Genomic DNA, 23207 nt, shown 5'->3' with positions numbered 1-23207 from the left:
ACCCATCAGTGCCGCCTACCAGTGCCCATCAGTGCCGCATTTCAGTGCCCATCGTCAGTGCCCGCTCATTGGTGCCACCTCTTCTGTGCCGCCGTATCAGTGCCTGTCAGTGCCGCCTTATCAGTGCCCATCAGTGAAAGAGAAAACTTACTTATTTACAATTTTTTTTAACAGAAACAAAAGCAAAACTTTTATTTTTTTCAAAATTTTCGGTCTTTTTTTATTTGTTTAGCAAAAAATAAAAACCACAAAGGTGATCAAATACCACCAAAAGAAAGCTCTATTTGTGGGAACAAAATGATAAAAATTTAGTTTGGGCACAGTGTAGCATGACCGCGCAATTGTCATTCAAACTGCGACAGCGCTGAAAGCTGAAAATTGGTCTGGGCAGGAAGGTGTCTAAGTGCCCTGTATTGAAGTGGTTAATATTATGCGATTTACCAATCATGTTTATTATAATTCTGTATGTTACTTATTGAGCTAATATTATATTACTTTGCACTATGCTCATCTGTACTAATAAATATTGTATTTACCAATATTGATTGATTCATTCTACCCCAGTGATGTGTTTCATACAAAGTCCCAATATCCCACTTTTTCCCCATTTCCCCTTCCTTTATATCCAAACTTTTGTTTTAACCTATATCCAACTTACCATCGATGTAAGGGACATTCATCCCATTGACCATCAATGTAAGGAGCATTCCTCTCACTGACCACCAAAGTAAGGAGCATTCTTTTCACTGACCACCAATGTAAGGAACATTCTTCTCACTGACCACCAAAGTAAGGAGCATTCCTCTCACTGATCACCAAAGTAAGGAGCATTCTTTTCACTGACCACCAATGTAAGGAACATTCTTCTCACTAACCACCAATGTAAGGAACATTCTTCTCACTGACCACCAATGTAAGGAACATTCTTCTCACTGACCACCAATGTAAGGCGCATTCTTCTCACTGACCACTAATGTAAAAATCATTCTTCTCACTGACTGAAACGTAAGGAGCTTTTTCTAATCGACCACCAATGAAAGGAGCATTCTTCTCAATGACCATCAATGTAAGAAGCATTCTGCTCACTAATCACCAATGTAAGGGACATTCTTCCCACTGACCACCAATGTATGGAACATTCTTCTCACTGATCACCAATGTAAGGAACATTCTCCTCAATGACCACCAATGTAAGGAACATTCTCCTCAATGACCACCAATGTAAGGAACATTCTTCTCACTGACCACCAATGTAAGGAACATTCTTCTCACTGATCACCAATGTAAGGAACATTCTTCTCACTGACCACCAATGGAAGGAACATTCTTCTCACTGACCACCAATGTAAGGAACATTCTTCTCACTGATCACCAATGTAAGGAACATTCTTCCCACTGATCACCAATGTAAGGAACATTCTTCTCACTGATCACCAATGGAAGGAACATTCTTCTCACTGACCACCAATGTAAGGAACATTCTTCTCACTGACCACCAATGTAAGGAGCATTCTCTTCACTGACCACCAATGTAAGGCGCATTCTTCTCACTGACCACTAATGTAAAAATCATTCTTCTCACTGACTGAAACGTAAGGAGCTTTTTCTAATTGACCACCAATGAAAGGAGCATTCTTCTCAATGACCATCAATGTAAGGGGCATCCTTGTCACTGACCATCAATGTAAGAAGCATTCGGCTCACTAATCACCAATGTAAGGAGCATTCTTCTTAAGACCAAGGTAAGGAGCATTCTTCTCACTAATCACCAATGTAAGGAACATTCTTCTCACTGATCACCAATGTAAGGAACATTCTTCCCACTGACCACCAATGTAAGGAACATTCTTCTCACTGACCACCAATTTAAGGAGCATTCTCTTCACTGACCACCAATTTAAGGAGCATTCTCTTCACTGACCACCAATTTAAGGAGCATTCTCTTCACTGACCACCAATTTAAGGAGCATTCTCTTCACTGACCACCAATGTAAGGAGCATTCTCTTCACTGACCACCAATGTAAGGAACATTCTTCTCACTGATCACCAATGTAAGGAACATTCTCCTCACTGACCACCAATGTAAGGAACATTCTTCCCACTGATCACCAATGTAAGGAACATTCTTCTCACTGATCACCAATGTAAGGAACATTCTTCTCACTGATCACCAATGTAAGGAACATTCTTCCCACTGATCACCAATGTAAGGAACATTCTCCTCACTGACCACCAATGTAAGGAACATTCTTCTCACTGATCACCAATGTAAGGAACATTCTTCCCACTGATCACCAATGTAAGGAACATTCTTCTCACTGACCACCAATGTAAGGAACATTCTTCCCACTGACCACCAATGTAAGGAACATTCTTCCCACTGATCACCAATGTAAGGAACATTCTTCCCACTGATCACCAATGTAAGGAACATTCTTCTCACTGACCACCAATGTAAGGAACATTCTTCTCACTGATCACCAATGTAAGGAACATTCTTCCCACTGATCACCAATGTAAGGAACATTCTTCTCACTGATCACCAATGTAAGGAACATTCTTCTCACTGATCACCAATGTAAGGAACATTCTTCTCACTGATCACCAACGTAAGGAACATTCTTCTCACTGACCACCAACGTAAGGAACATTCTTCTCACTGACCACCAACGTAAGGAACATTCTTCTCACTGATCACCAATGTAAGGAACATTCTTCATACTGGTCATCACACTAATATAGCCTAAGCTCTCCATGTAGTAATTCTAAGCAGGGTTCCCTGGGATTGGAAATTTTAAGGGTTCCTCCACAATAAAACGTTTCAGAACGCCCAGGCGTAGGGCTCAGAGGCTGCGGGCACTAAGCCTTATGAATACAGTATTGGGTACACCTGTACCCAGGACAGCTCCCCTGGGCAGACACTAAAGGAGGAGTCTATCAGACATACACACAGGGAGACTGATCAGAAGTAGAGGAGCTGTGCACAGTGACCAATCAGGTTCTTGCTCTGTTAAGCTTTGACAATGAAAGATTGTGATTGGCTGTGTGTCTAATGAGGAGCCTAGGTTATAGTAGGAGATGTAGAATAGTCCCATTAATGAGAGGAGCCCCAGGCACATACACAGTACAATCCCCCCATACATACCATAGATGAGTGCTGGCATAGCACAGGCTCCGTACCGGGCTGGGTATAGAGGAGTGTTCAGTGTCAGGTCATATGACAATGGGGAGTGTTCAATGGTTGTAGAGGGAGGGAAGTATGAACACCATGGAGCCCGCACACATCTTCTCCTGGCTGCTCTGTACCGGACTCCTATCCTCTGGGCTGGCCCGAAATGTGCTGCTTCTAGTCGGTGAGTGTGTCCGTCCTAGGCGGAGCTCAGTGCAGTCCGGTGATTATTCCATAACCAGCCTCTGTACACATGTCTCCGTTATCTACACCGCTCTGTTCCTCATAGACAATACACATCCGATTCATCTCCGCTCCCATTATATAGGTATATATACTTACTACATTAAAATACGCTCAAGGAACTAGAACTGTGTCTTCTCTTGAGGAGGGGAAGGAACGCTAGGCGCCATCTTATCGGAGCCTCATTTAGCAGTTATGCGGACGTCTTAATCCACGGTAACATGGCGGACAGAGTGGAGACCAAATACAGGGAGCGGCAGCCTCTAGTGGCAGGAAGAGAAATCACTAAACTTGAGGTGTTAGAGCAAGTTGTTCTAGGGTAGTGCTGATGAAGTAGAAATAAAGGCACCACTTTCTTTTTTCAATAGAGTAAGGGGGGGTTTATAGCCCCTTTTAGTTTTTTTTTTGTTTTTTTCTGCCATCGGTGTTCCCATGGAAGACTTCACTCCCTGTCTCATAGTCAAAGCAGGAAGAGGAAATCCCTACAACAGGGATATGCAATTAGTGGACCTCCAGCTGTTGCAAAACTACAAGTCCCATCATGCCTCTGCCTCTGGGTGTCATGCATGTGTCTGTCCGAGTATTGCTATGCCTCATGGGACTTGTAGTTCTGCAATAGCTGGAGTTCAGCAAATTGCATATCCCTGGTCTACAAAATCAGGGAATTCCAAGTCATCAGAACTAGTGTCCCCATTGGAAGATTTCCCATCTATTATTTTTCCTGGGGACAGCCCAAAATGTGGGATTTTCTCGCATTCTTGGTGATAATGGTAAACAGGACAAATAGAGAGAGTGAATTGCCCTAATAGGGACACAGACAGCGATACAAATCTGACAGGGGTTCTAATCCATCTCCACTCTATCCAGGACTAAACAACAAGAGTTGCCTTTAGTTCTACTTTAACCACTTGTGGACCACACACCCGCAATGTACTGCAGATGGGCGGCCCGCACAGGCAATGTACTAGTATGTGGGTGCCTGTTCAGGGTGTATACATACCTGTCCCCCACCGACACCGTTATTGTATAGTGGACCTGCCAGCAAGTCACAGCCAATTTTCCTGGCCGGGACCTGCTGATCGGCTGTGTCCAATCATAGCCCAGAACCCTGTGTTGACAATCAACGCAGAGCTCAGAGGGAACAATCCCCCTTATCATGCAAAGCAGGGATAAGAAACAAAGAGCTCTTTAGTTGAAATCAGCACACAATACATACATTAACCGCTTGCTGACCGCGCTATAGCCAAATGACAGCTACAGCACGGCTCGATAATTCTGGGAAGACGTACATTGACGTTCTCCCAGAATCGCGCTCCCGTGCGCCCCCTTGGGCACGCACCCGGGAATATCCGTGACTATCAGCGGATCACGGTAAATGGCCGCTGATATCGGCCGTTTACCACATGATCACTCCGTCAAATGATGAAGCGATAACTTGTAAACAAACCGGCATCATGTCCGGTTCCTCTCCCCTCTCTGTACCGATCGGTACAGAGGGGGGAGAGATCAGATGCAGCAGCGCTGTGGGCTGGATGTGTAGTGCCCACAGCGCTGATATGTGACAACTCCACCCATCCATCCATCCATGCTCAGCCATCCATACTCAGCAATACTCATCCATCCATCCATACTCATCCATGCTCAGCCATCCATCCATACTCAGCAATACTCATCCATGCTCAGCCGTACCCATCCATACCCAGCTGTACCCATCCATACTCAGCCGTATCCAGCATACCCGGCCGTATTCAGGCATACTCATTCATGCTCAGCCATCCCCATCCACAGCTCATCCATCCCCATTCATGCTCATCCATGCCACTAGAGTGCCTCACAAAAGTGTAATAGGTAGTCAAATTAGATTGGACATGTATGCCCCTTGAACCCCTGACGGTGCTCTCTGCATGTTGGGCCTCTCTATGTGGCCAGGCTGTGTAAAAGTCTCCCACATGTGGTATCGCCGTACTCAGGAGGAGTAGGAGAATCTATTTTGGGGTGTTAATTTTGATATGTACATGCTATGTGTTAGAGATATTGTATAAATGGACAACTTTGTGTAATTGTGTTTACACATTTTCCAAAAACTTGTAGAAAAAAATGACATGTTCAAAAGACTCATTATGCCTCATAGATTATACGTTGGGTTGTTTTCTTTCCAAAATGGGGTCATTTTTGGGGCGTTTCCATTGTCCTGGTGCTCCAGGGCCTTCAAAAGTGTAATGCCCCGTACACACGGTCGGATTTTCCGACGGAAAATGTGTGATAGGACCTTGTTGTTGGAAATTCCGACCGTGTGTAGGCTCCATCACACATTTTTCCATCGGATTTTCTGACACACAAAGTTTGAGAGCAGGCTATAAAATTTTCCGACAACAAAATCCGTTGTCGGAATTTTCGATCGTGTGTACACAAATCCGACGCACAAAGTGCCATCCATGCTCAGAATAAATAAAGAGATGAGAGCTATTGGCTACTGCCCCGTTTATAGTCCTGACGTACCTGTTTTACGTCACCGCGTTCAGAATGATCGGATTTTCCGACAACTTTGGGTGACCGTGTGTATGCAAGACAAGTTTGAGCCAACATCCGTCGGAAAAAATCCTAGGATTTTGTTGTCGGAATGTCCGATCAATGTCCGACCGTGTGTACGGGGCATTAGAGGTAGTCAGGAAATTATATGTGTAATTTATGCTCCAAGAACACATGACGGTGCTCCCTGCATGTTGGGCTTCTGTATGTGGCCACGCTGTCTAAAAGCCTCACACATGTGGTATTGCCATACTCAGGAGTAGCAGAATGTGTTTTGGGGTGTAATTTGTGCTATGCATATGCTGTGCGTGAGAAATAACCCGCTAATATAACAATTTTGTGAAAAAAAAAAAAAGAAAAAAAAAATCTTGATTTTGCAAAGAATTGTAGGAAAAAATGACAACTTCAAAAAACTCCCCATGCCTCTTACTACATACCTTGGAATGTCTACTTTCCAAAAAGGGGTCATTTGTGGGGTATTTGTACTTCCCTGGCTTGTTAGGGTCTCAAGAAATGAGAGGCCATCAGTGCATCAGGTGTGATCAATTTTCAGATATTGGAACCATAGCTTGTAGACTCTATAACTTTCACAAAGACCAAATAATATCCACTAATTTGGGTTATTTTTGCCAAAGATATGTAGTAGTATAAATTTTGGCCAAAATTTATGAAGAAAAATTACTAATTTGCAATATTTTATAACCGAAACAAAGAAAATTAATTTTTTACAGAATTTGCGGTCTTTTTTCATTTATAGCGCAAAAAACCCCCCAGCGGTGATTAAATACCACCAAAAGAAAGCTCTATTTGTGTGAAAAAAGGACAAAAAACTTCTTATGGGTACAGTGTTACATGACTGAGTAATTGTCATTCAAAATGTAAGAGCACCAAAAACTGAAAAATGGTCTGGTTAGGAAGGGGGTTTATGTGCCCAGTGGGTAAGAGGTTAAAGGGGTTTAAATAAAAATAACAAACATGCCTATACTAACCTGCTTTGTGCAATTGTATTGCACAGAGCAGCTCCGATCCTCTTCTTCTGGGGGTCCATGCTCCTCCTCTTCATCGGGACCCCCATGGAAAGCTGCTTTCCATCGGCGAACCTGTGCGGGCACGCTCCCGAGTCCTGCTGCTGCGCCCATTGACACAGACACCAGGATTCAGCCCTGCCCCCCACTCCCATGTCACTGGATTTGATTGACAGCAGCAGGAGCAAATGGCTCCTGCTGCTATCAATCTGTTCAATGAGAAGAGAGACAGCGGCTGGAGCGCTCGTGTACATCGCTGGATCGGATCGGGCTCAGATAAGAAAAAAGGGGGGGGGTCTGGTGGGAGCTGCAGCACAGAATGCATGAAGGTGAAAAACCATGAGGCTTTACAACCACTTTAAACATTGTTAGGCCCCTTTCACACATACCGACTGTTCAGGTCTGCCTGTCAGTTTCTCAGGCGGACCTGAACAGACGCTCCATTCACCTCTATGGAGCAACGGATGTCATCAGTGACATGTCCGCTGACATCCAGTTTGCTCCGATCCACTAAATGCAGACGGATGGAAACCCTATTTTCCATCCGTGTGGCAGATCGGATGAAAACGGACAGGCGGATCTGTTTTAATTCCATCTCCTATAAAGAAGAGCGAAGCTCTGACAGGTCCATCCCTGCACAGTGAGTGCAGACAGACCTGTCATCCGCCGGCTCTGCGGGGGGATCAACGGATCGATCCCTGCTGAGAAAACGGACATGCAAGTGTGAAAGAGTCCTTAGGCACACATTTAACCCCTTGATTACCCTAGATGCAGGGGTGGACTGACCATTCGGGCACTGCCCGAGGGCCCCATGCCACTAAGGAGCCCCATCGGGGTTGCCAGCCTCAATAAAACCAGAGACAGTATGTACATATCTGTGTTTTTTTTTAAAAATCCCAAGATTATAGCTGCCCCGCCTCTCCAGTACCTTTTCAGTATACTGTGTGTGTATATTGTGTGTCTGTGTGTGTATACTGTGGGGCCCCATAATCTCTTATTGCCTGGGGGCCCCATAATCTCCTATTGCCCGGGGGCCCCATAATCTTCTCCTATTGCCAGGGGGCCCCATGAGTTGTCAGTCGGCCCCTGCCTAGATGTTAACCCCTTCTCAGCCAGTGTCATTAGTGTCAGGGCTCAGAAGCCCTGATTACCGTGGTCAGCATACCAAGGGGGACACAGGAACAGGCAGGATTGGCCAGATATTTCCCAGCTTAGAGAGGGGCAGATTAGACGGCACAAGCACTCTACTGTTTAACCTGCTATAAGGGAACAGTTTTTGTTTTGTTTTTTTAGGGTTACAACCACTTTAACACCGCCAAAACGTTAACATTGGTAATGTACAAAATGTGGAAGAAGAAAACCCAGTTTTTCCCCTAAGAAGCACACCTGTATAGAACTAAGATCAGCTAGTAAAAGTGTTTACCCTGAAATGCGAGGAGCACAATCATTGCACAATGTGCTAATTCAGCACCAGAACAGCAATACACTGAATACTTGTTGCGACATAAACCACATCTTTTACATAAACTTAAAACAAACTGTTACTTCTCCATTCATTGCTTTGGTTGGCTAATAATGTATATCTTTATGGAGAGAAGGTTGCCACTGAAATTACTAGTTGTCTCTCTGGCCTTAGTACTTTGAGTCACTCATCTGAAATTTGTACACAACTGGTCCGAGAAAAATGAAACATCCTAATCTGCACATGTGTGCTGGGTCGGTGGTTAAAGCAGTATTAAACCCAAAAGGAAACATTTATTTTATTGCAGTTTACCAATTCTTTCTTTTTTAGGCTTACTTTCTTCTATTTTCATCTGGAGATCCAGCCAGCAAGTCTGTATTGTAAAAGCACAAGCTCTCCAGCAGAAAGTGTCAGTTTACATAGATGAGGAAAAAAAACTTAAAGTGGAGCTCCAGTCATATCTATGAAAATGAGGCCAGCAGCTACAAAAACTGTAGCTGCGAACCTTTAATAAACAGAAACTCACCTTTTCTAGGATCCAGCGCTGTGCTCACCCGAGGGGGTGCTGGGGACTGTCTTTGGCATCATAACAGTGGGCACCTGTCTGTGACAGCTTTTGGCTTCACAGCTGCGTGTACAAGCCCTGCTGCTCATTTTGAATAGTCTTCTGCGACCTGTGATGTGTATCAAAAGACTGTTGGGAGGGAGATGAAATTCCGCTCGGATTGCCTAGGCAATCGGATTTGAAGTGGAAGCGGGTACCTGTGAAAACCAGGTACCCCCCCCCCCCCCCCCCCCAAACATGTGCCAAATGTTAAAGAGGAAGGGGGAGGAGGTCTTAAAGCGGAATTTCCTCTTTTGTGTGGAGTTCCACTTTAACACTGCCAGGGGTAATTAAAATAATCGGCTTTTATTCATGCAAAACCTTCTCAAAACGGAAAACAAAACTGCTGTAACTAATTATAAAGTGTGAGCTGGAGTTTGGCTTCATTTTGTTAGTATATCTAAATCTACCAATACATCTAACACTCCCCTCCCTCACCTTCCCCAGACTGACAGTGTGGCTGACTGCTGTGCCTCCTATGCTCATTTATCCAGAGTTGTCTCACTAATACTGAAGATGTGTTACTGGCCAGATCACCGGGTAAAAACAGAGGGGAAAAAAGCCAAAAAATAGAAAACGAATGCAACCACCACATCTAATGACTGGTATGCTGCAATATATTACATTTTTGGTTTTGGGTTTAATCTTGCTTAAAAAAAAATAAAAAAATCGAAGCACTTAGAACAGCCAGGCCACTCGCATTTTAAAAAGAAGAGTTCAGCAATGTGTTTTCTCAACACAGTTTTCTTTTAAAATAAACCTTGAGACCCCTACTTCTTTACATTGGGCATAAGCCATACTAACCCCTTGGCCTTCAGTCCAAACAGGGTGTCTTATTGGCCAACAAGACATTTTGTTTGGGAAGGGTCTAGGTACGTGTAGGTGGTAGGGCGTAGCACTGAGGGTGTGCAGATCTCCTACTCCAAGGTCAAGTAATCCAGGCATCCATAAAAAATGGAGGTCATATCAAATAGGGCACAACAAGGGCCAAGAGAGGACAAAAGAGCAAACCAACATCCTAAGCATACCCGACATTTTCTGGGTAATAAATCTGAGCCAAATTTGTGGGCAAATATATGATACATGCAGACTGGGAAATCTTTGTATGCTCTTAATTCAGAGTAGAAGATTAAACAAAGTCAATCCGTAGCAGTCACCGCTTTTTAAATATCACAAATGATACAACAGAGTTTCACAAGAAAAGTTTCCAGAATGCAGATGTTAGTGAATTGTTTAGGTGAATGCTAGTGTTTAATGACAGTGAATGATTTTGATTAAATAATATACAATATTATACATAGAAACTACTATACATTAGTAGTTTAAAGCTCATTTTAGAAACCTAATTGAAGTACACAGGCCATATGTAACATGCCCTTTCTTCCCAACTGCTGCTCCTGCCAGCAATCTCTGCTCTGCTGTAAAACAAACTTCAGAATGGGTTTTTTATTGTTTTTTTTTTTTTTTTACAATGCTTTCTTTTTTTTTTTTTTTTTTTTTTTAGGGTGGGGGGAGGGGATGGGTGGTGTCTGTGTGTTTTTTATTTACATTTTTATTATTTTTTACAGTAATTTTTTTTTTATTTATTGCAATACTATTTTTTTTTTTTTTTTACAATGCTTTCTTTTTTTTTTTTTCTTTTTTTTAGGGTGGGGGGAGGGGATGGGTGGTGTCTGTGTGTTTCTTATTTACATTTTTATTATTTTTTACAGTAATATTTTTTTTATTATTTATTGCAATACTATTTTTTTTTTTTTTTAATCAGCCCTGTTGGGGGACTTTGGTGAGATATCAAGGGTCTTAACAGACCCCTGATATCTCCCCCTTGAGACAGAGAAACAGACCAGACCAGAAAAGGAAGAGTACATGGAGGGGGACAGAAGCAGAACGGAGGGGGACAGAAGCAGAACGGAGGGAGACAGCAGAACAGAGGGGGACACGGAGGAAGAACGGAGGGGGACAGAAGCAGAACGGAGGGGGACAGAAGCAGAACGGAGGGGGACAGCAGAACAGAGGGGGACACGGAGGAAGAACGGAGGGGGACAGAAGCAGAACGGAGGGGGACAGAAGCAGAACAGAGGGGGACACGGAGAAAGAACGGAGGGGGACATGGAGAAAGAACGGAGGGGGACAGAAGCAGAATGGAGGGGGACAGCAGAATGGAGGGGGACATGGAGGAAGAACAGAGGGGAACAGAAGCAGAACAGAGGGGGACATGGAGAAAGAACGGAGGGGGACAGAAGCAGAACGGAGGGGGACAGAAGCAGAACAGAGGGGGACAGAAGCAGAACAGAGGGGGACATGGAGAAAGAACGGAGGGGGACAGAAGCAGGACGGAGGGGGACACGGAGAAAGAACGGAGGGGGACAGAAGCAGAATGGAGGGGGACAGCAGAATGGAGGGGGACATGGAGGAAGAACAGAGGGGAACAGAAGCAGAACGGAGGGGGCATGGAGGATGCGGTGACAGTCAGCGGTGATCGTGTGTGGGAGAGTTACAAGCACCGATCACCGCTGTATAAATTTCTCTAAAGCAGCTGAAAGCCACTGGGAGAGAAGCATGTAACTCCCCCACTCACCGATCACCGCTGACTGTCCAGGTATCGGGTGAAGCATCGGGAGCATTTGCCCGAGTACAAGTACTCGGACAAATGCTCGGTATCGGTGCCGATACCAATACTAGTATCAGTATCGGGACAACCCTACTGTGCAGTTATGTTTCAGAAGTACATCCTATCAGCTACCATAACACTTTTATGATCTTCAGTGCACCTCATACCTTGGAGCCTGATTTTTTTTTTTTTTCCTGGGCCTTCCTGAGCACTAGAGCTACATGGGCCCTTGATGGAGTGTTACCAGTGTCTGGCTAGGAGATCTTACTTACATTTTTAGACCCACACACATACTGAGGCCAGTTAACCTTCCAACATTTCTTGGATTGTGAGAGAAAACCGTGTAAGCTCAGGGAAAACATGCAAACTCCATGCAGATAGTGTCCTAGGTAGGGCTTAAACGAAAGATCTTATTGCTGTTAAGCAGAGGTGCTTATCATTAAGGGCTCATTCACACCGGATCAGAGACCTGTACAGCAGATGTTTTACATGGTTTTATGTGTCTGGGAGTGGTAGATGTTCCATGCAGCCACCACCAGCAGCTGTTTAAAAATGACAGATCTTCCTACACAGCCAAACACTTATGGGGCGTACACACGGTCGGACTTTTCGTCTACAAAAGTCCGACAGACTTCCGGCGGACTTTCGGCGGACTTTCTAACGAACGGACTTGCCTACACACGACCACACAAAAGTCCGACGGATTCGTACGTGATGACGTACACCGGACTAAAATAAGGAAGTTCATAGCCAGTAGCCAATAGCTGCCCTAGCGTGGGTTTTTGTCCGTCGGACTAGCACACAGACGAGCGGATTTCGGGGTCCGTCGTAGTTACGACGTAAAGATTTGAAGCATGTTTCAAATCTAAAGTCCGTCGGATTTGAGGCTGAAAAAGTCTGCTGAAAGTCCGGAGAAGCCCACACACGATCGGATTACCAGCCAGCTTTAGTCCGTCGGCGTCCGTTGGACTTTTGTAGACGAAAAGTCCGACCGTGTGTACGCCCCATAACCCTATATCTGCATCTACAATATCATGATAGCCCTATTGCATACTAATTTAATCAGCTGCCAATACTTTCATTGGTTTAAACTCTTTTTTATTAAAGTGACTGTAAGGGTTCGTTTTAAAAAACAAAAAAAACAAACAAACATATACTTACCTCCACTGTGCAGCTTGTTTTGCACAGAGTGGCTCCGAACCTGGTCTTCTATGGTCCCTCGGTGGCTCTTGCGGCTACTCCCCACATCAGATAACCCCCTGGGAGAAGCACTCTCCTGGGGGATTACCTTGTGGGCACACTCCCGTGTCCAGCATTCGGCGTCCATAGAGGCCGAATGCGGGACTCGGTCCCGTCCTCCAACGTCCACGTCATTGGATTTGATTGACAGCAGCGGGAGCCAATGGCTGTGCTGCTATCAATCTATCCAATCAAGAGTCAAGAACCCCGGGAAGAGAGGCAGCGCGTCCCCGTGGGTCAAGTTCTAGGGCTCAGGTAAGTAAAACGGGGGGCTGGGGGCAGGGCCGGATTAACATCGGGGCTATTGGAGCTGCAGCTCCAGGCCCCTACCATAATATAAGCCCAATACACTGACACTGCACACAATCGCCGACTGCAGAGCTTCAGTGGAGCGGTGCCTGTGTGCCAAGCGCACTCCTGCTCAAGTCTAGGACCAACACACTTCCCTCCCTGTCAGGCCGAGTGATCTCCACCCGACAGGAGTTGCTGAGCCCAGTGCGACGTCATCATTCAGGGGCCGGACCGGGAGGCTGGATGGGAGAGGAGTGCTGGCGGTGCTGCGAGCAGCGAGGAGCTGCTGTACAAGTGAGAAGAGCAATAATCTAAGGGGTCTGTGCTGGCAGTGGCAGATGATTTTGTCTTATCCTATGTTGTGCCAGCTCATTGTGAACCGACTGAAGTGGAGTGGGGGAGGAGGGAGTGGAGGGTAACTAACAATACTATTTGTATTATGCAGCACGATGCATCAGTGACCAGTGGCAGTTAATTATCCCCTTTGTGTGCTGCATTACTGGCAGTGGCACCAGTGACAGTGAGATCCCTTTCACACCGAGAACGTTTTGGAGGCGCTATAACATTAAAAATAGCACCTGCAATCCGCCCTCAAACAGCTGCAGCATTGTCTCCAATGTGAAAGCCTGAGGGCTTTCTTACCGGAGCGCTGCGCTGGCAGGACGTCAGGAAAAGTCCTGTCAGCAGCTTCTTTGGAGCGGTGAAGGAGCGGTGTGTTTACCGCTCCTCCACCGCTGCTCCCTATTGATATCAATGGGGCAGCGCTGGGATACCGCCGGCAAAATGCCGCTATTGCGGCGCATTGCGGGCGGTTTTAACCTTTTCTTGGCCGCTAGCGGGGGGTAAAAGCGACCCGCTAGCGGCCGAAATGCGCCGCTAATCCGACGGTAAAACGCCGCTAAAAATAGCAGCGTTTTACCGCCGACGCTATGGGTGGCTCGGTGTGAAAGGGGTCTGAGTGTTATATAACCCCTTCATGGTTTATAAACACTGACATTGGTGCCACTGATGCAGCACAAAGGGGTTAATTAACTGCCACTGGTCACTGATGCATCGTGCTGCATAATGCAAATAGTATTGTTAATTAATTTAACGATAAGTTCACTTTTTGGAACATGTTACATGTTCCTCCCGTTTTTAGGGTGGAACATGTAACATGTTTCCACTCCTGCAGGTCTCCCCGATCCGCTCCCTCTAGTGACAGCAGGCCAGGGATCTTCTCCCTGAACTAGTTATCACAATTAAAAAAAAAAAAAAAACACAGTTGTGCAAGGCTCCATCAGCCTGACCGTGTCATTCATTCACAGAGCTCTGTAAATGGGAAACTACAAGTACTGACAGTCTCTGCGTCTGTCAGGCTGTAGTTCTCAATGAACTACCAGAATGCTGTTGGGCGCTCTGGTAGTTCATTGTCTTTTCCTGTCAGCGTGTAACTGCTTGCCCAAATGATGTACGAGCAGACAGCTACACTGACAAGTCTGCAGGAGTCCTGCGTGGCACCTGCGATCTGCTGATCATGGGTGCAATGCCTTTCAGGCCACTAGTAAAAAAAATAATAAATTATTTTACTTCGGAGAAGATGTGCATGTATTGGTTTCTTTTTTTTTTTTAAAGGTGAACTTATGTTTTAACCCCCCCCCCCCCCCAAAAGTAAACCACCTCCAGACAGTTCACATGCCATCAATGCTGGGGTTTATTATTCCGTAAGCTAGCACCATTGCTGGGATAGATTGTTGTGTAGATTGTTGTGGAAATTGGCACTGATACTGGGGGTTATTATTGCTGTTACTGACACCAATGCTCTGAGTTGGTATGGTGTAAATTGTCACCGATGCTGGGGGTTATTATTGCTGCTGCTGACACCAATGATGTGGGTTGTTATTGCGTAAACTGGCACTGATGTTTTCAGTTATTATGGAAACTGGTATTTATGCTGGGGGTTATTATTTCCTAAACTGACACCTATTCAGGGTGGATATAATTGCAGAAACAGGCACTGATACTGGGGGTTATTATTGTGTAAACTGGCACTTATACAGATGGTCATTAAGAAATATTTTCAATATTTTTCTGTTATGACACTTTAAAGTGGAGTTCCACCCAAAAGTGGAACTTCTGCTTTAAAGTGGTGTTCCACCCAAAAAAAAAAAAAAAAAATGCATGAATTTGGAATTTTTTTTTACTCACCTCTAAATGCCTGTTGCTAGGGGGTCCCTCGTAGTCTGCCTCTTTGAGTGCCTGGGCTGGTGACATCACTTCCCCCTCGGCACAGGAAGGGCTCAGCTCTGCTCCCTCCCTCCTGTCAATCATCTGGGACCCATTACAGGTCCCAGATGACTGAGCGGCCAATTATGGCGCTTGGTGCCGCTCGCGCATGCGCAGTGGGTGCCTGGCTGTGAAGCCACAGCCGGGCACCCACAGTTAAAATGCCGATGCCGCCGAGCGGTGGGGGGGACGAGCGGGGCTTCGATCCCCAGCATAGCTGGACCCTGGGACAGGTAAGTGTCCGATTAAAAGTCAGCAGCTGCATTATTTGTAGCTGCTGACTTTTAATTTTTTTTTTTTTAAATGGGAACACCTCTTTAAGGAGTCCTGACCCTCTGACATGCCACATTTGGCATGTCATTTTTTTTGGGAGGAAGTTTTGACAGGTACCCAGCTCCCACTTCTGCTCGGGCCACCTAGGTGGCCCCTCCCTCCCTGCAATCTTCTGGGACACATCACAGGTCCCAGAAGATTGCCCGGCCATTCAGGATGCGCAGCGCGACTTGCACATGCGCAGTACACACACACACGGCTGTGAAGCCACAAGCTGTCACAGCCAGGTGCTCACAGTAGTGATTCTGGTGCCACAGAGAGGCGAGGGAGGGAACTGAGGTTTTGGGTGGCTGCGTCGCTGGACTGTGCGACAGGTGAGTGTGTTTATTAAAAGTCAGCAACTACACTTTTTGTAGCTGCTGATTATTAATAAACACAGAAACGTCTGGAACTCCATTTTAATGGTAATTAAAATATTTAATTGTTTTTTACAAAGCATTGTTTGCGTTTTCATTTTATTTATATCCATAAAAAGGCCCACCAAAATCCTTGCCACCAGGCCCAGGATGTTCTTAATCTGGCCCTGGCTGGGGGGGCCAGTCACTGCCAGGTGTTTTCTCACCTTAATGCATAGGATAAAAAAGGACATATTCAAAACATAACATTCAAAACTGTGTATATATATATATATATATATATATATATATATATATACATACCGTATTTATCGGCGTATAACACAGACCCCAAGTTTAGGAGGGAATTTTAAGGAAAAAATGTTTTAAGGAAAAAAACTTACATTTAAATGCCCATCAATGCAGCCTTGCATAGCGTCCATCTGCAAGCTTGTCCAGTGTCATTTGCAGCCTTATCAGTGTCCATTTGCAGCCTTGCAGCTTTGTCAGTGCCCATCTGCAGCTTTGTCTGTGTCCATTTGCAGCCTTGCCCAGGCTGCAGTTAAACTGCAGTGACTTGTCAGTGTCACTGCAGTTTGAAAATGGCGCCGCCGGCGCCGAAATGCATAGCCGTGACTTGCGATGGCTCTCGGCCACTTTCGGCTCCACTCGTAGTCCTGCCCAGGATGGGCGTGACTGTGAGCGGAGCGAGAGCCGCCCATATACAGATAGCCGAGTGTACTCGGCTAGGTTCGGCTCACTCCGCTCACAGTCACGCCCATCCTGGGCGGGACTACGAGTGGAGCCAAAAGTGGCCGAGAGCCATCGCAAGTCACGGCTATGTATCTCGGCGCCAGCAGCGCCATTTTTAAACTCGGCTATGTATATCGGCGGCCGGCGATCGCTCCGCTCATGGTCAGTGGGGGATCGCAGGGGATCGGTGTATAACACGCACCCGCGATTTTCCCCTGATTTTAAGGGGAAAAAAGTGCGTGTTATACGCCTATAAATACGGTATATATATATATATATATATATATATATATATATATATATATATATATAAATAAATGTGGCATTCCTAGAATATGCATTCTACAAAACATTTTAAATACCCCCCAATGTACATATAGTTCCTCCAAATAAAAAAAAAAATTATATATTACTAGTGTAGGAAGGGAGAGTCAGGGGGCCCCACTAAAAGGAACCTCCCCGATTCTACCTATCAATACTCATCCCCCCCCCCAATCTCCTACTAACAAACTTACTACAAACAAAACTCTCCCCCTTCAGATTCCACCCTATTTACTGTGTTCCCGTACCCATCATCCCTATCCCCTCCTTGCTATATATATTCAACCACAATTGCACTACTCTATCCTAGTTAAAAAAAAATAAAGAAAATATAAAAAGGATCGCAGTGGGGCTCATTTAAGTATTACGGGGGCTGCTGCTGCACACAGAAGTTTTTTACCTTCATGCATAGAATACATGAAGGTAAAGAACCTTCTGCCCTTAGAACCACCTTAAGTGCAAACATTGAGAATGCATTTTTTTTTTTTTACTTTATTCCATCATATGGGCTTATGTAGTTCCTACCCCATTCCATCAGATCAGCCTACCTGTGTATGGGTGTCGACTTGACTAGGATATCAGGGAAATTTCCTATGTTTGGAGTTGAAAGCATGCCCTATCCATGTTAAATGATTTGTCTCCAACTACTACTTTTGCTGATCGGATCACCAGGTGAAAAAAAAGAAAATGAATACAGTCACTGCATCTAAGAATTGGTAAGTTGCAATATATTACATTCTTGATTTTTTGTTTTTCCATAATTTATTATTTTCTGGATAATTTGTTTTTTTTTTAAAAAAGAAGATTGAAAACCAGGGATATAGTTCCAGCACAATCTGACTCCGATATCTGTATCATGAGGTATGATTTGACACTTCTGTGTAAACAGTCCAAGCACTGTGCCAGCGCTGGGGAAAACTTGGAAACACTGGATTGCACTGGGGGAGGGGCTCAGTTTTTATTGCGGTCTGTGCCCTCGTTAGGTAGATTCACCCTCACTATTGGTCCTGTTTACCATTATCAGTGAAAATAAAATAAAATCCCATATTCTGGGCTGTCCCCCAAGGAATTCCCTTGATTTACAGGGATTTCCTCTCACTTCCTGTTTGGCTATGGGACAGGAAGTGAAGGAAAATCTCTGCAATGGGACACAGATGGTGAAAAAAAATCTGACGATTATATTCCCTTACTCTATCCAAAATGAAAAAAAAAAGCATTTTGCCTATGGTTCTGCTTTAATCCTTCTTCTTTTTTTTTTATACTTGTTTTAAGGTGATGATGCTGGCTTTGAGATGGAGGTGTATAACAACACAGCCATTCAAACTCCCCATATGAAAGAGCTGTCCAAGAGGAGCCTCATCTTCAAGAACGCATTCACCTCTGTAAGCAGCTGCTCTCCTAGTAGAAGTGCTATCCTGACAGGTCTGCCTCAGGTGAGATCTTGCAATGAGACAAATGTGTCTGGTTTTGTGTTTACCATAATTTGACATTTTAACCGCTTCAGCCCCAGAAGATTTTACCCCCTTCCTGACCAGAGCACTTCGCGATTCGGCACTGCATCGCTTTAACTGACAATTACGCGGTCGTGCGACGTTGCACCCAAACAAAATTGACGTCCTTTTTTTCACACAAATAGAGCTTTCTTTTGGTGGTATTTGATCACCTCTGCGTTTTTTTTTTTTTGCGCTATAAACAAAAAAAGAGCGACCATTTTGAAAAAAACACAATATTTTTTACTTTTTGCTATAATATCCCCCAAAAATATATAAAAAAACTATTTTTTTCCTCAGTTTAGGCCGATATGTATTCTTCTACATGTTTTTGGTAACAAAATAGGGGATAGATTTATGGCATTTTTATTATTTTTTTTTTTTTACTAGTAATGGCGGCGATCTGCAATTTTTATCGCAACTGCGACATTATGGCGGACAATTTTGACACATTTTTGGGACCATTGGCATTAATACAGCAATCAGTGCTATAAAAATGCATTGATTACTGTAAAAATGTCACTGGTAGTGAAGGGGTTAACACTGGGGGGCGATCAAGGGGTTAATTGTGTTCCCTGTTTGTGTTACTGACTGAAGGGGGGAGAGGTCTGTGTAGGGGAAGAGATAGATCGCTGTTCATACTCCGTATGAACAGACAATTAGTCTCTTCTCTCCTCAGAGAACCGGCAACTGTGTGTTTACACACACAGATCCCGGTTCTCCGTGTCTCAGCGGCGATCGCGGGGGACCGGCGTTGATCATGACCACCAGGCACTCGCATTGGCTCGGGGGGGGGCGTGCAGCACGCGCCGCCACAGGGCGAAGCGATGTAACATAACGTCGCTTCGCCCAGACGCGCCATTCTGCCGCAGTAAAACTGTGATGGCTGGTCGACAAGTGGTTAATGTACAGCTTAAAGAGGTTGTAAACCTCAAACATGAAATATGAACAAAGCATATCCCTCTATAGTTTCTCAATCTAGAGCAAAAAGTGTTAGTTCTGTCTGCTGCATTGTTCCTCTGCTATCAGCATGAATCATTGTGACAAGTTTTCCTGGCACCCAAAGAAAAATGGTGACTGAGAGGGATCTCCAGCTGATTGACAGCCTCAGCTCTGTTCCTGTGAGGTGTGTTAAAGTGGGGTTCCACCCAAAAAACAAAAATACCTGGAAAAATTCTAAAAAAAAAAACAAAAAAAATTTGGATATTTTTTTTTTTTCACTTACTTCTAAATGCCTGTTGCTAGGTGGTCTCTCGTAGTCTGCCTGTTCCTTTGCCTGGGCTGGTGACATCACTTCCCCCCCAGGCACAGGAAGGGCTCCGCTCTGCTCCCTCCCTCCTGTCAATCATCTGGGACCCATTATAGGTCCCAGGTGATTGAGCGGCCAATCACGGGGCGCGGCGCCGCTCGCGCATGCACAGTGGGTGCCAGGCTGTGAAGCCACAGCCCGGCGCCCACAGTTGAAATGCCGGCGCCAACGAGCGGAGGGGGGGGGGGACGAGCGGGGCTTCGATCCCCCGCATCGCTGGACCCAGGGACAGGTGAGTGCCCAATTAAAAGTCAGCAGCTGCAGTATTTGTAGCTGCTGACTTTTAATTTTTTTTTTTTTTGACGGCCCCCCTGGGTGGAACTCCTCTTTAAGGTGGGGGGGTCTCTTCCCTCCAAACATCTCTCAGGGATCTCCTCACTGAGCTCTGCAGAGTGTAACTTTAGCTCTCCGCCCTCTTTTTTCTGAGCTCTCAGACAAGCTTATAAATTTAGCACTTTGAATGGATGTGGAGAAAAGAAGACTGCTGATAAACAGGTACAACTTATGTAGGATAATTTGTTTCAGCTCCGTGTATTACCTGAGGCCAGTCACTTCACTGGGTATGGGTATATGTAATGCTTTACAACCACTTTAACCACTTGACGGAGGAGAGGTGCGGCTCTCGTTCTGGGACGACTTCACATGACGGCGCTTCAGAATGCTTCAGGCCGCTCTTGTGTGCCTGTGGGGGCTGCTGCGCCTTGTTTCTAGGACACAGTGCCACCCTGATCTTGGCAAAGAGCCCTTTAACCATGTGATCGGCTGTGTCCAATCACAGCCATTCACATGTAAATGCGGAAGTGCCGTTTATCGGCTCACCTCACACTGATCGAGTGTATGAAGAGGAGAGCCGATCAGCGGCATCTCCTTGTAGGGGAGTCCAGGAGAGGAAATCAGGGCACTGATCATCAGTGCCCTGATTGCAGTAAAGCTCCAGCAGTGCCCATCAGTGTCACCAATCAGTGCCCATTAGTGAGACCTATCAGTGCCCATTAGTGATGCCAGTCAGTGCTACCTTGCAGTGCCACCTATCAGTGCGGCATATTAGTGCCTCCTCATCCGTGCCACCTAATCAGTGCCCATCAGTGCCACCTCATCTGTGGACATCAATGAAGGAGAAAAATTACTTATTTACAAAATTTTCTGACAGAAACGAAGAAAAATTTGATATTTTTTCCATATTTTTGGTTTTTTGTTTTTAGTAAAAATTCAAAAACCTAGCAGTGATTAAATACCACCAAAACAAAGCTCTATTTGTGTGAAAAAAATTACCACGCAATTGTCATTCAAAGTGTGACATTGCTGAAAGCTGAAAATTGACCTGGGCAGGAAGGGGGGGAAGTGCCCTGTAGGCAAGTGGTTAAAGAGTAACGCCATTGTATTAGCATATACAGTTGCCACCCAAGCCATATTGTAATTGAATGTTATTAAACAGTACCTTTCCTTTTCAATCTGCAGCGCTGTAGTTATCAGTAAAGTTTAATGCAATATGGCTACCTAGAGGCTTTCTGTACATCGTTACAAAACTTCCCCAGAAATGTAATTTGCTGCTTTTGTGATTGGCTCACTGATTTTTCCAGAAGTCTGCACTAAGATACGAGTTAGATTTAGGCATCCTTTGGAATAGAAATGATATTCTTTGTGAGATACTACCTAAAAGGAGTCAATTACTTTTTAAAGAGAAGCAGACACAAAAACTTTCTCACTAGAACACTGCAAGCGCATCAGCTGATTAGCTTGAATACAGACACTCCCATTCAGGAATCAGACTTCCAAGGACCAACTAGAATATACAGCTTTTTCTTAAGAACAGAAACAGGTAAAACTCTGCTACAAAGTTTGTTAACATGTTTGTATATACAGTACTGTGCAAGAGTTTTAGGCAGGTCTGAAGAAATGCTGTAACACCTAAAATACCTGACTGATCTTGCCAGTTTCTGCCCCCTCTGTAAACTGACCATGGTGTATCATGGCTGCTGAGCCCTGACACCGTGGTCAGTTTACGTGCTTCCGTCATCTGCAGCCCTGCTGTCCCTCTTATGTCCTTCTCCCCCCTCCATCCCTGTCTGTTGGCTCCTGTGAGCCATCTGGCTGTTTTGATGTTGAATTTTAAAAGCAGCGGCAAGCCTGCTGATCTCACAGGTTTGCAAATCTGACAGAACACCGCTGCTTTGAAAATTCAACATCAAAACAGTCAGGCGGATTTCAAAATTCTGTATTTCATTATATAAGCTGAGTTTACTGGTAAAAATAAGTGTGAAATGCGAGACTTCAGAGGGTGCAAAAAGATGTCCACTTGCTGCCTTCTCACTGTATCCTTACTGCGGCTGACTGCGGGGTGTACCAAGATGGAACATCACTCTTCTTACAAAATCTGACGGGTCGCCTAATCTGAACAAATACCAGCATTCCAGGAATGGTAACTGTCACATCTGCTTGTATTCTCAACCAAACTGTCAAACCATCAAATGACTGATCGGCAACTGCCATGGTCCTACACATGTGACCAGTTATGACACCAAACAGAATCTAAGATGACAGCTTCCTGAGCTGAAAAACAATAGGAGGGTTTAGTTCCGCTTTAATTTCATTGTTTAAATATAAATCATAGTGTCACTGAAAAACGCGACCTTGTATAACTGGAGAGAATTCTCTAAATGTTCAGGAAAAGATGACGGCTGAAAATGATCAAAACTGTTGGAGGTCATTTGCATTGAAATATTACTTAGTTTTTTTGGTTCAAAGTAGTTGATATCAAAACATAAAATAGTGCAGCGCTATTTTTTGGAGCATAGAGAGGTTGATTTAAAAGGTGTTTTTTTTCTATCTTAGGTAGAGCTGCACTAATTAATGTTTTGATATTTTACAAAGGTGTTGTGGAATCACTGATTGGTGTATGTTTGCTACTCACTTAAGGGAGTTTATTGACTGAGCTGATTTTTTGTCTAGTTTTTCAAAGTAGTTGAAATTGCTGAAAAAAATTCCAGTCATTATGCCAGCACACCAACTTTGAATCCAGGAGCATTCATTATGCCAGCATACCAACTTTGAATCCAGGAGCAGTCATTATGCCAGCATACCAACTTTGAATCCAAGAGCAGTCATTATGCCAGCATACCAACTTTGAATCCAAGAGCAGTCATTATGCCAGCATACCAACTTTGAATCCAGGAGCATTCATTATGCCAGCACACCAACTTTGAATCCAGGAGCATTCATTATGCCAG

General features: G+C 44.7%; 2 protein-coding genes across 3 annotated transcripts in view; one reads left to right on the top strand and one right to left on the bottom strand.

Moving 5' to 3' along the window:
* Positions 1-3558, bottom strand: part of SLC26A11 (solute carrier family 26 member 11) — a 116733-nt gene extending 113175 nt beyond the window's left edge. The window contains exon 1 of the mRNA XM_073608207.1: positions 3147-3558. The gene's annotated coding sequence lies outside the window, so the exon portion shown is untranslated. The remainder of the gene's footprint in view (positions 1-3146) is intronic.
* SGSH (N-sulfoglucosamine sulfohydrolase) overlaps positions 3068-23207 on the top strand; it is an 80446-nt gene continuing 60306 nt past the window's right edge. Inside the window, exons 1-2 of one of the 2 annotated variants that reach the window (XM_073608209.1) lie at positions 3068-3354; positions 18454-18614. In XM_073608209.1, the coding sequence (XP_073464310.1) occupies positions 3261-3354; positions 18454-18614 (255 nt within the window). In that variant the 5' untranslated portion in view covers positions 3068-3260. The remainder of the gene's footprint in view (positions 3355-18453; positions 18615-23207) is intronic. The other variant, XM_073608208.1, reaches the window with a different exon arrangement.

The sequence above is a fragment of the Aquarana catesbeiana genome, linkage group LG12 (assembly GCF_042186555.1).
Source record: "Aquarana catesbeiana isolate 2022-GZ linkage group LG12, ASM4218655v1, whole genome shotgun sequence".
Classification (NCBI taxonomy): domain Eukaryota; kingdom Metazoa; phylum Chordata; class Amphibia; order Anura; family Ranidae; genus Aquarana; species Aquarana catesbeiana.
The sequence above is the reverse complement of the archived record's forward strand: the minus strand, read 5'-3'. Positions and strand labels throughout refer to the sequence as shown.